Genomic DNA, 13,287 nt, shown 5'->3' with positions numbered 1-13,287 from the left:
GAACCTGATGCTCCACATGTACAAACCTCAGCATGTGATCAGCTCCAGAAGTTTGGTGTGGAGGAGCATCCAGGATGCTCTCCAAGCATCTCCAACCATGCACTTAGTGCTGGTGTTCTGCTCAGGAGCACCTAGAGCTATTATTCTGAAACCAGTGCCTTACAGTTGTATGCATAGGCAGGAATGAATCGAAATGCGTATTGCAGGTGGGGATTTTTGTCACAAAGGATGCCAGAATTAAAAAAACAACCCGCAAGCCAATACCTTGATCTGTGTAGAGAAAAAAAAAAAGGTGCACAAGTCAATGTCAAACCCATCACGATGTCACGTGACTTTGTGATCTGGGCACATGCGCTGGCACTGCATCGCACTGGGTGCGCGCGCTCGGACGGATGCACGATGATCGGTGGTTTGGGTTTGTTTTGTTTTTTTCTGGAACCCTGCTAAGATCCTTCTGAGACCGTGGACTCTTGCACTCTGTCTTGGGCGTGAACCTATACACGCACACATACACACGTACACACACACACGTACGCGCACACACACACACACACACACACGTACACACACACACGGCTCGTTACAGAGTGTCGGGACCAGATCCCGTCGGTTCGCCGGAGCGCGCGCGCGCCCCTCCCTTTTCTCTCCCCGGCGACGCCGTGCAGGAGCGTGTCAACAAAACATCTCAAATATGTGAAGAAGAAGAAGAGAAGCTGCGGGCCTTCTGTCAGACCAGCAAACGACCGTGCTTCCTATAAAAGGACCTCTCTTTTTTTATTTATTTACATTTTTTTTTATTGTACACCGTTCTCTTAAATATGTCCTCGGAATGCACGCGGTTTCGACCGATTGCTGTTTCATCGCAGGTGAGCGAACGCACGTCGCCTGTTGCTCAGATGTCTGTATGTGTATTGTGTGTGTGTGTGTGTGTGTGTGTCTTAATGCAATCCGTGCAAAATACCTTCTCTTGCATCCTGCATGCATTTTCACAATAATACACCGGGTCCAATGAAATCGCGTTATTTATGTGTTTTATATGCATATATATATATATATTTAAATATATATTTAAATGAGGGATGCTGATGCTGAGGATGATGAGGAGAAACAGGTGATTGTTGTCACCAAAATCCAGTTCAACGCAGTCGAATCTGTTTCATTGCTCACCTGCTTTGGTGGGAAAAATAAAATCGTTTGTCTGTTTTCTCTCTCTCTCTCTCTCTCTCTCTCTCTCTCTCTCTCTCTCTCTCTCTCTCTCTATATATATATATATATATAATTTTTGTTTGTTTGTTTTTTTAAGTATTTTTAAACTTTTGTAACAAGCTGTTCAACTCATTCAGAATGCATTAGATGCATACAGCAATTAATAAAACACTAAGGGTCATGTCATTGTAAATCTTCTTCCACGCACTGAAAGTCATTGAAGTATACAAGACTAGATGTGAAATGGCTCCCGATTTCCTCTCCACTACTGAGGTGATAATGCTCCTCTTAGGGGCATCACAAACAGGGTTGGAAGCTGAAGATAAGTTCACACTTACTGTATGTCTCACCATGATTAGACTATTAAATGTGTTTGAGATATAAGTATTGATGCTGTGGGGTTATATGTTTATATTTATATATTTATGTTTAATATTTAACCTCATATGCTCTGTTAGATTTGAAAGCCCTGAGGATACCGAGCAGGATGTATGCATATAGAGAGAAAAAAAATCTATATATTTATAATATAAATATAAATATGATGTCGTGAATCTACAGTTTACTAGATTTCACTAAAGTTGAAAATATGTCAAATGGATTGGTTAAAAATTCAATTCTACAGAAGTGTTAGTCGTGAAGACATGATATTCAGTGGCCTCAGAATGATCCTATGCATGAGGAAGGATTGCTTCTATTATTAATGTAGTAAATACTGTAATTGTTGATAAAAAATAGACTGTAAAAGTATTTTTAGGGTTAAAGAATATAGACATGTCCTGGTGTAAAAAAAAATCATTTGTTGATTGATTTACAGTAATATTTATTTGAAAAAATGAGGAAAAATGTTTGTAATTTTTTTTTTAATCTGAAACTGAATACAAATGTCAAGAATTGTAAATATAAGTTTATGGCTAATACATTCAAAGTACATAAAAAGGCCCACATTAAAGATAATATTACAGGGAAAAATCTAATATACTTTTCATGTCCATTCACCAAAACAGGGACAAATTGCTTGCAGTTAATGTGATAGTCTGTTATATATTTCTGTCCATAAAACTGAATTCTGAGATAAAACGCCTGATGAGATGTCAGAGTTAACCCTGATTGATTACGCAGGACAAATGATTAACAGACATCGTTCAGCTTTCTTAGGTCCACAAAAGCCACGCTAGTCTCAATTTTAATGCCCAACGTATACATTCTTTCTCGCTCAGTTTAATTAGTGAGTAATTCATGCCTTTCAGATTTTTCCGGACCGATTTACTGCGGAAGCGATTATGATTTTTTTCCAGCTGCAAAAATGACAGGTTAATTTTGTCTTTATTTGGAGTAAGGATAAAACGGCCTTGATTATGTGATCGTCGGTGTACAGGATCCACACGAGTTAAACAGCACCTCTTCAATCATCGCCTATCAGTCAGGTGGCATAGCAGGAAAAAAAGAACATGGAGTGTCTGGAAAAAAAACGTTTTTTTTGTCCTTATTTTTTAGAGGGAAGTTCACAATCGCGAAATGCTTATTCTGGATTCACGTCGATCCAAAATCGGGGTCAGAAATGTACCAGTCGACTGTCATTTCAGAGTAATGACACCATATTGACAATCACCCAGTGTAGCAAAAGGGTGGTATGTGTTGTTTTTCACCTCTTGTCCTGTGACTTTTAATACAACAGTGTGAGCTCAGTCTTGTGCTGGGTAATGAGTTGGAGCCACACTGTGCCTCATGACTAGATGAAATCATTTTTTAACAAATAATTTCCGGAAAAATAACAGATGTAGGGTGGTTCGGAAAAAGAAAAGCTGCTATGTAACACGATTTTAATGCATCATCAAGCTGATGGTTTATTATAACCCATTTTGCAGTTCATTGTTTAGTGCATTAGGGACTTAATGTGTAAGTAGATCAGTATGAGGCAATCTTTCCCTGGAAACGACCACATCGGCAACAAAATGTGTTTGCATTTTAATAAATTAAATGGGTTGGTTTTTTTTTTATTTGCATATTAGGGTATTCATGGACAAGAACACTCCAGTACTACATCCAACTAGAAGTCACAGCAGGCTGTGTGTCTGATAAAACAGAGTCCCAGCTAAACAAATAACACCATATTGGCCTGGGACTGGGGCCGAGCTGGCCCACGGGGACCTCCATCACATACTCACTCTCACACACATACACACTCGCAGATTGTGTCTAACAGACACATAGAGTACACACACGCATTAAAGCACAATTTTAGGTTTTTAATATGGAAATAAATCCAGAACCAACAGATGATTTATTTTAATAGATTCCTAGAATGGCTGTAACAAATATTTGAAATATTTTTACATTTTGTATCTCTTTTCCTGTAAGGTTTGCAGGGAAAGTGGTACTGATGATGTCAGTGTTTTCTATGGGCATTTATAACAGTGCTGCAATGAAGAATAGTTAATTGTATGTATGCACTAAATAAACTCTTTATAATTTGTGCAAATCTTACCCTGTCTGGCTAAAACTAAAGTCACACAATATTTTGTTGAGCCACGTTTTGTGATAATCTTATGCAGTGTCACAATATTTATTTTCATCCAAATTTGCATTACTTTCTAACCAAGATCTTGTATTGATATTGTGAGAGATACTGAAAACTGCTGCTTAACAGCTTCTCCAGTACGTCCCACAGATTCTCAGTAGGGTTAAAGTCTAAATTCTGCGGTGGCCGATTCATGTGTGAAAATGCTGTCTCATGCTCCCTGAACCATTCTTTCACAATTTGATCCCAATGATCATTATAATCAGACTTGATCAACTGAAACAACCCCAGATCATAACACTGCCCCCACAGAATTATATAGTGGGCACCAAGCACGAAGGGCATTGTTTTATCTGTCTTTCTTCTTACCCTAATGCACCTATCACTCTGAAACAAGGTGAATCTGGACTCATCAGACCAAATGACCCTTTTTCCATTGCTCCAATCTTCACACTCTTTATGGCAAATTGAAGCCTCGTTTTCCGATGAGCCTCACTGATGAGTGGTCTTTACTATATAAGGCCACACAGCGATTTAGTCCCAATCCCTCGAGTTCTTTTTACACTGTGCAGGTGGAAATGCTCTTACTTTCACTAGTAAACACTGGTTTTGAATGATTAAGTGATCTCCAATTATGATCATTCAAGACTTTGACCACATTTCTTCACTGAAAATGATCAAACTGTTCTATCTAGGACTATCTAAGACTATCCTTCCAGGTTTTAAAAATGTGATGGACTTCTTAACCTTAGCATTCTCCTTAGTTGTTTTCTTTGCTTGATCATTTGTAAGCCAATAATTGACCCTACTTTAGCAAAGGACCATCTTTTCCAAGACCACTGGATATGTTGTGCTTGACATGGTTGGATAAGGAACAGTGGTGGACTGTAATGAAGTTAATGTAATTAGTTTTTTTTACTTTACTAAAGTATTTCCATTTGGGGAAAATTTTACTTTAACTTGCAGCTGAAATAAATTCATCATTTCAAGAATTATCGAAAGGAGGTATTACCTATTTAGTACCTATTTATTGTTTCATCCAGGTGGTGACTTTTTTGGTAATTCAGTGTATTTATAATAACAAGTTCACAACTCATATCCTTTGAGAATATTATACTGTAATTATACAGTTTATCGCGGTGGTTACGTTCCAAAACGCCCGCGATAAACGAAATTCATCCTCCCACACACTTTAAACACACACAGAAAACATTTGCAAGAATATAGCGAGATGAATTTTGTGTAAATTCGTAGAAATACAGTTCATTGTATTACACTTATAGTGAGTACATGCACTGTACAGTATACAGCTCTGTAGTAGCCTATGTGTGGTTTCTCCGCTTGTTCATTGGTTGAAGTGTCCTATGATGTCAAAAAAGAGGCCGAGTTAAAGATACACCACATTCTTTACTTTCATTGGCTAAATCTGGTAACGTATGTCTTTAACTCCGCCTTTTTTTAACGTCAGAGGAAACTTCAACAAATAAACAAGCCTACGGTTTTCTGTTCTGTTATGCTACTAATTTCTTATGGTATGTACATTGCTTACTTTTACTGTATTAACATTTTACATCATTTTATAATGAATAATTCTATTTTTATTAATACATTTCATACATACATTATTAATACATTTCATTACTTCAACATAAAACTCCAAAAAATTCCCAATACGTTTTTTGGTCTATCGTGCTCACCCTGAGAGACCGGGAAAATCAGCCAAACTAATTAGTTACGTGGCAAATGCAATTCCACAATAAACAGAGCGTGAGATTTGGTAAAACAGGGGATGACTGTATATTATAAAATATGAAATCTGTACTTCATACTCATTTATATGTTTGTGGAATCAAACAATTAACCAACTAAAATAATAATTTTGATTGGTCAGTTATATTACTGGCAGGTTTGGGTACAGTAACCAATCAGAGTATTATATATATACACTATACTGCCAAAAGTATTGGGTCACCTGGTTTTATTTACGGCATGTGCTTTTTGAGCATCGCATTTCGTCCCAATTTACTCTTATACGTCCCCGTTCTGTGAAGATGAAGATTTTGGAGTGTGCTTGTGGACATTTGTGTTCATTAGCCCCAATGGTGTTAGTAAAGTCATCTACTGATGAAGGTGAGGTGAGGAGACCTGGGGTGCAGTCAGCATTCACACTCATCCTAAGGGTGTTCAGTATGTTCGAGATCAGAGCTCTATAGCAGGACACTGAAGAATGTTCCTCTCCAAACCATGTAAGCCATATATTCATGGAGTTTACTTTGTGCACAGGAGCATTGCCATGCTGGAACAAGTTTGGGTTTAAAAGTTCAAGTTAACAAGAAGATCTTATAATACCGCATCCAAAGACATCCTATATATTTGTGTGCCTCCAGCTTTGTGGAGAAGAAGAACCACATATGGAAAGGTCAGGCGTCCTAATACTTTTGTCCATATAGTATATATATAATTAGGGGTGTAATGGTACACATCATTCACGGTTCGGTATGTAGCTCGGTTTTACATCAAAACACGTTTGGTTAAATCCTATTTATAAGTCCTATTTATTTAATTTTTTATAATCAAATGAATTTTTGTTAAATTACTCAGGTTGAATAATAATAAAATAATAATAATAAAAAAAATGTATTGCATAAATTTGATTTTTTTTATGTATATTATTTAACCAAGCCAAAAAATATAAACTGGTCAAATGATGATGATTACACATGTTAATATTAATAAATGTGTTAATAAAAAAACGACAAGCAGGTTCATGTTTTGCATTTCTTCCCCCCCTAAATGTACTGAAATTGAACTGATCCGAGGTACGTACTGAACTGTGAAGTTTGTGTGCTGTTACACCCCTTATATATATATATATATATATATATAGCAATACAGATTTACAGTCCACTGAAAATAACTGAAAAATAACTGCCAACAACTGCCACAACACTTTAAGTGATAACAGCTGTATGTCGTATAACCATGCAAAGCCACATGACATAAGAAGATCAGTAACAACTTGAAACTGAGTCACCGATATTCAGTGTACATCCAAGTTCACAACTCATATATTTACAGACTCTCCCCGACCTTAGGAACGAGTACTGTTCCGATCGACCGTTCGTAGCATGAATTTGTTCGTAAGTTGTTACTGTGTTCGTTATCGACTTTATATATATATATATATATATATATATTTTTTTTCCAAAGGCAATTCTAATTGGATTACTATAAGAACTCATCAATATTTTTGATAATATATTAATAATCGTAAGCTCTTTTCCCTTTCCTAAAACCAGCACCGTTATCTTCATCACAACTTTCTAATGAATAACTTATGCAAATGATGTGCACCGCATTGAAGAAAAAAGCAAAGCATGTAATCGGATGCTGCGCCAAACAGCTAACTGACTACCTTTTCAAACTATAGCACCTCAAACCGTTTGGACTCCTGATTTCCAAGCTAAAGGCTATTTCAGGTTGGATGGGAGAGGACTCGGGTATAATGTGCTTATTTTAATATGCATGGTATTATTTTCCGATGTCTGAGAGCACTTAGAGGGAAAGCTATTTTTAAAACACAAATCGATCGCATGTGCTTCATCCGCACACACCAGCATCTGATTTCAAGCAGGCGCCAGTGCGTTGGTTTGAATCAGTGAACTGTAGATGACTCGACTTTGCCAAAAACACACCTACACACTGGTGACTCCAGACAGATAAAGTTGAGCACCAGGTCTAAAGGGTGGAATTGAGCATTATGGAAAGTGATGGAGTGAGGAGTTTTAAATGTAATGACAACCTCAACAGATCTTCTTCATCCCTTAAACCCTATGGTTTAAACTACATGTGTCGCTTAATTGCTTTTTTTTCTGGTTAGTTTGGGGGCGGAGCTAACTTTTGGACCAGAAATATATAAAGAAATGTTTTTTCTGTAGAACATTTGAATTAATATTAGTAGTAGTAGCAGTAGTAGTAGATTTCCTTTTAAAGGACATTCTAAAGTGTTTTATTGCACTTCACCACACTATTTGGTCATTGATAAAAAAAAAAAAAGAAAACGCATTTATCTCTGATGCATCATACTTGTGAATCTGAATATATAAATAATTATTAACCTCTTGAATTTTTCACTTTCTTGGAGTTAATAAGAAACTGTCACTTAAAGATTTGATTATTTTATAATTTATAATAATGATTACATGTTTTTCTGTGTTTTTTTTGCCGGCTAATGTCCAGTCACTGGTCAACAAAAAAGATATCATAGCCTTAGCATCCTGTACCTTTCAAATTGGATCGGTTTGTTTGAATGTTTTCAATCAAGTGCATGTAAACCTGCAGTTTGCCCTACAGCCAGGACTAGTGCAGTACTATTATAAAAAAATTCATCAACACATTCTGACTAAAGACTAAATCGAAATAAATGCAAAAAAATAAAAGAATTCAGGAAAGGAGAAAATTTAAGTCTGTAAAGCAGAAATATATCTGGCCGGCAATATCTGTTGTTAAAAGTGCTATAAAAAATAGTGAGTATATATATATATATATATATATATATATATATATATATATATATATATATATATATATATATATATTCACATTTAGTTATCATCTGGTCTATAATAGTCCTCCTAGGGAGATGTTCCACTAGATTTTGTGGAGATTTGTGATTAAAATCTCAGGTACTGATGTAGGTGAGGTGAAGAGGCCTGGGGTGCAGTCAGTGTTCACATTCATCCCAAAAAATTTTCAGTAATGTTGAAGCTCTGTAGGAGCTCTGGAGATCTTCCTGTCATGCTGGTACAGGTTAAGTGAAGGGAAAATGTCGATTAAATTAAATTGTATTTGTAGAGCACCTTTAACAATGGCCATTGTCTCAAAGCAGCTTAAGAGAGATAAAGAGGTTAGAAAGTTGTATAAAAGAGTGTACAAGTTGAGTGCCTATACGTTTGTTCCTTATAATTGTAAGTTAATCCCGAATGAGCGAGCCAGTGATGATTGTGGCAAAGAAAAATACATTTCATGCTAACGCATCCAGAAACTAGACAATTGTGTGCCTCCACAGTGTATCTCCTACTACTCTTGAGCTACAGTAAATACAGGCCATATACTGTTATACTTGTCATACTTGATTTTTTAAAACATATGTACTCACTGGATAAGTATGTAATTTTTCTCCTGACATTAGCATGCAGCGCTAATTGAATTCACAGACTCACATGTTCAGTAGTTGTTTTCCTGGTAGCGCTTAGGTCTGGTGTTCCTATGTCACAGGATGTGTATATCTGTGTATCTTGTCTCCAAAGAGCAACTTCTGTACTCACACCTGTCACTCATTGTTGTTTTTTTATGAGTTTTTTTTTACTCAGCCGTATCACTTCTCTAGCCAGTAGGGGCAAACATGAATCTGTCATTACCGGATGATGCAATCACACTGAGATATGAAAAATCTGATTTGGGTGACTGATGCATGTCATTATCGGGCCGAGATATTCGATATTTTTTTTGGTAATTTTTCTTTCTCATTCTTTGGCCATTTTCTCTTTTGTCTAATGACATTTCTTTCCGCCTCTTTACACACAACCCTGCATTTACACAGACAGGAATGCGGCACGACGAAGCAGACAAAAGTCATTCATTTCAGTACGAGGTGGCAATTTATAGCAACAGGAGGCAGAGTGAATGTTGACAATGTAAATTGGCCAGGGTTAGTAGTTTTATATCAAGTGTATGCGAATGAGATATGGAACTAAGGGATTGTGGGGTGTCCTTTCCTCTCAATAGTTTAATGCCCAAACTTAAATATTCAACCTACAGTAGATAACCATATATTAATTTATGGCAGACGCTCTTATCCAGTACAACTTACACCTGAGCAGTTGAAGGGTCTTGCTTAAGGACCGAGCAGTAGTGGTGCTAGGATTTGAACTCATAACCTTCTAATTCAAGGTCCGAAGCTTTAGCCACTGAGCTATCACCTCCATATGCATTTTATCTAAAATAGATACGAAGATATAATAATAGGGGGTGGTTGTAGTTCAGCGGTTAAGGCTCTGGGTTACTGATCAATAGGTCAGGGGGTTCAAACATCGACATAGCTGTTATTCTTGACCAAGGCTCCAGGGGCGCTGTATCACGGCTGACCCGGCACTCTGACCCGAGCTCCTAACATCGCTGGGATATGCAAAGAATGAATTTCACTGTGTTTTAATGTACATGTATAACTGCAAGTATAAAAGCACCATAGAAACTAGCTATGTCTCAAAATAGTAGCTTCTGCCAACAGCTGAACAATTGCTGACAGTGCAAATGCAAACAAACTGATGAACCTTCAATGCATGTATGTTGAAGTGTAATTTCTTTTTACACACACAGGCCTGAGTGGAGAATGAGAGTGCTGTGGCTCGGCATGACCGTTTGGGCCTCTATGGACCTGGCATGATTGGTCCAGCTAGCTGGCAGCGGCGGGATTATGCTGACGTGCATCCAGCATGACTCCGCTGGACTTGTGGCTCTCGCGCTCCATCCCCATGTGCCTCCTGCTGCAGAGCCTGGTGCTCATGGCCCTCTGCTTCCCATCAGCCAGTATGTGCCCCAAAGGGTGTGTGTGTCAGCGGTCCGAGTACCCGCCCTATGGCCTGAATGTAACCTGCAGCCTGGCAGAGCTGAAGGAGATCCCGTCGGACCTTCCTGCAGATACGGTGTTCCTCCAACTGGATCACAACCAAATCCATGCTGTGCCTGAGCGCACCTTCCAGGACCTAAGGATGTTACGGCGGCTGAACCTGTCCCATAATTCAGTGGAGACGCTAGGCGAGAGCGCGTTTGTCGGCCTTGAGGCCTCTCTGGAGCTTCTGGACCTGTCACACAATCGCATTGTGAGCGTGCACAAGGACGCATTTGCGCGGCTCAAGGCGCGCGTGCTGGTACATGACAACCCGTGGCACTGCGACTGTGCGCTGCAGCAGGCGCTGGGCGGCATGGCGCACAACCACGAAGCGGCGACACGCGTCTTGTGCCGCAGCTCTGAGCTGAGGGACCAGGAGGGACGTCCGTTCCTGGCAGTGGACGCCGATTTGTGCAACTTGGCTAGGCGCACCACCGACTACGCCATGCTGGTGACCATGTTCGGCTGGTTCGCCATGGTCATCTCCTACGTTGTCTACTACGTCAGGCAGAACCAGGAGGATGCACGGCGCCACCTGGAGTACCTCAAGTCTCTACCGAGCAAACCCAGGAAGCCAGATGAACCAGAGGACATCAGCACAGTGATGTGACATCGTTGTTTACGCCAATAAGGCCTTGACTAAGCTGGTGAAGAGAAAAAAAAATACTTCTGATTCCGGAGAGCAATTCAATCTCATTGAAGCTGAGACACCAACCATAGATAGTAGTCTAATACTTACCGTGTGTCTTCTCTTTTTCCAGTTGTGCATTACTGTTACGAAGTATAATAGGTCCAATTTGTAATACTTTTCCTAACTCTTCCTGTGTCCACAAGAGATTTTAACTTCAAGAAGTGGCATTAGTTGAATAATCACTAGCTCTTTAAAGAGAAGATGGTGTAAATGTCCTGCTTCAGACATTGGAACGTGTGGTTTTATGTTCCAGCTGGTAAAATGCAATCAATAGCCCATATAATAACTTACTCGCATCTATAAATATCTTAATAAACACCTTTATGACCAGTACAGGTATTTTTAGTATTCCGATCTCAGGTTTAAATGTCGAGATGACTTTTAAAATCCCCAAAACGTTTTTGACATTTAATAGAAAACGTAAGTGGCCTCTTCTATCATATATATATATATATATATATATATATATATATATATATATATATATATATATATATATATAAACATTGTTCAGGATGTGGCATATAAAATCGCATGGAAAAACTTTGATTCCCTTTAAACTCCATAGACTTTATTAGCTAATTGATAATCAAAGATGAAAGGGCAGAGTGCTACGGAAACTGAAACCGGACGTTTCTTCCAACCTTCTAAAAAAAAAAAAAAAAAAAGGTCACGTTTACGTAATCTCCATTACCTCACTGTTGTTAATATCTGTGCTTGTTGAACAGTGTAATCCTAGAGTGTCAATGTTGATTTTTTTTTGTGCTATGAGGAGAGCCTTCGCAGTGACACAGAGTCGGTATTTATTTTGGTCTCGGGTCTTCACAGGCTGGCAGTCAGGCTCGTTATCGGTGTCTCTAATATCTTTCATGTATACAACAGCCATCATCAACTTCATATTAGCCGATGTTATAAACCCAAAAAAAAAAAAAAGAGAGAGAGAGAGAGTGTGAGTGAGTAATGCGTTTCCATGAAATCAAATGCAGAAACGAAACCTCCGACGCCGATTTCCATATTGCTTCCCCGTTCCAAGTAAAGTAATTATGGGGTGTAGAAGAACAACCAGGCCAGTGTGGTCAGTCTCTGTAACATCGTCATGTGCGTACAGTCATTTAACAAGCCAAATGTGAAAGGCTAATTGCAGCTGTCAGTCTCCTCATAGGCCGTTCTCACCACCACCTTATCGATCCCGGTAAAATGCGAAGCAGCAAACGATACAATACTAAGAGAACAGGTGTAGAATGAAGGCGATCAGGGTGAATAAAAATTATTAATTCAGTTCCCTCTCAGATAAACATATTAAACCAATTCCTTGTTGCTTGGGTGGTATGTTTTCAGGGGAGGTGGTAGCTCAGTGGTTAAGGCATTGGAGTTTGGATCGAAAGGTTACAGGTTCAAATCCTCCTTTCACTGCTGGGCCCTTGAGCAAGGCCCTTAACCCTCCCCTGCTCAGTAAGTTGTAAGTCACTCTGGATTAGGGTATCTGCCAAATGCCATAAATGTAATGTTCTCCAATAAACAGTTTTTGCTCATTTAATCTGAATTCACATTACCAGGTTGAAATGACACAAATTGGATTTTCGTCTTTCATGCTGTTGAATTGACGCTAAAAAGACCTAAGCCAAGTACATATATAGTTTGGATACATTTCCATTCATGTGGCTCTGCAGGGAAGTGGTGTTTCGGTGGTTCAGGCTCTGGGTTACTGATCATAAGGTCTGAGAGTTCACCTGTGAGCAAGGCCCTCAACCCCTTTGTGCTCCAGGGGCGCTGTATCATGGCTGACCCTGCGCTCTGACCCCAGCTTCCTGACTATCTGGGCTATGCGAAAACAGAGTAGAGTGGTAGCTTAGTGGTTAAGGCTCTGGGTTACTGATCGTCAGTTTGGTGGCTCAAGCCCCAGCACCACAAAGCTTCTACTGGTTTGCCCTTGAGCAAAGCTTCTGTACTCCAGGAGGTGCTGTATCATGTCTGACCCTGTGCTGGGCTATGTAAAAGTGGAGTGGTAACTCAGTGGTTAAGGCTCTGGGTTACTGATTAAAAGGTTGGGGGTTCAAGCCCCTACTTCCTCAAGGCTTAACCTTCTGTGCTCCACAGGCACTTTATCATGCAATTTGACCCTAGATTCCTGACAATCTGGGATATGTCGAGTAGTAGCTTAAGGTTTTGGGTTACTGGTTGGGGAATCAAGCCCCCACT

General features: G+C 39.1%; 1 protein-coding gene across 1 annotated transcript; it reads left to right on the top strand.

The window, feature by feature from the left end:
• The first annotated feature begins 385 nt into the window (after positions 1-385).
• lrrc3b (leucine rich repeat containing 3B) lies at positions 386-11,421 on the top strand. Its single transcript, XM_046835071.1, has 2 exons — positions 386-866; positions 10,106-11,421. Exon 2 carries the CDS (start codon positions 10,222-10,224, stop codon positions 11,005-11,007), a length of 786 nt encoding a protein of 261 aa, XP_046691027.1. The 5' UTR covers positions 386-866; positions 10,106-10,221; the 3' UTR covers positions 11,008-11,421.
• Positions 11,422-13,287: the final 1,866 nt, after the last annotated feature.

The sequence above is a fragment of the Silurus meridionalis genome, chromosome 22 (assembly GCF_014805685.1).
Source record: "Silurus meridionalis isolate SWU-2019-XX chromosome 22, ASM1480568v1, whole genome shotgun sequence".
Classification (NCBI taxonomy): Eukaryota; Metazoa; Chordata; class Actinopteri; order Siluriformes; family Siluridae; genus Silurus; species Silurus meridionalis.
Note: the sequence above shows the minus strand (reverse complement) of the source record. Positions and strands in the feature narration are given on the sequence as shown.

Coding starts and splice junctions, on each gene's coding strand:
- lrrc3b (XM_046835071.1), top strand. CDS start 10,222: ATGACTCCGCTGGACTTGTGGCTCTCGCGCTCCATCCCCATGTGCCTC.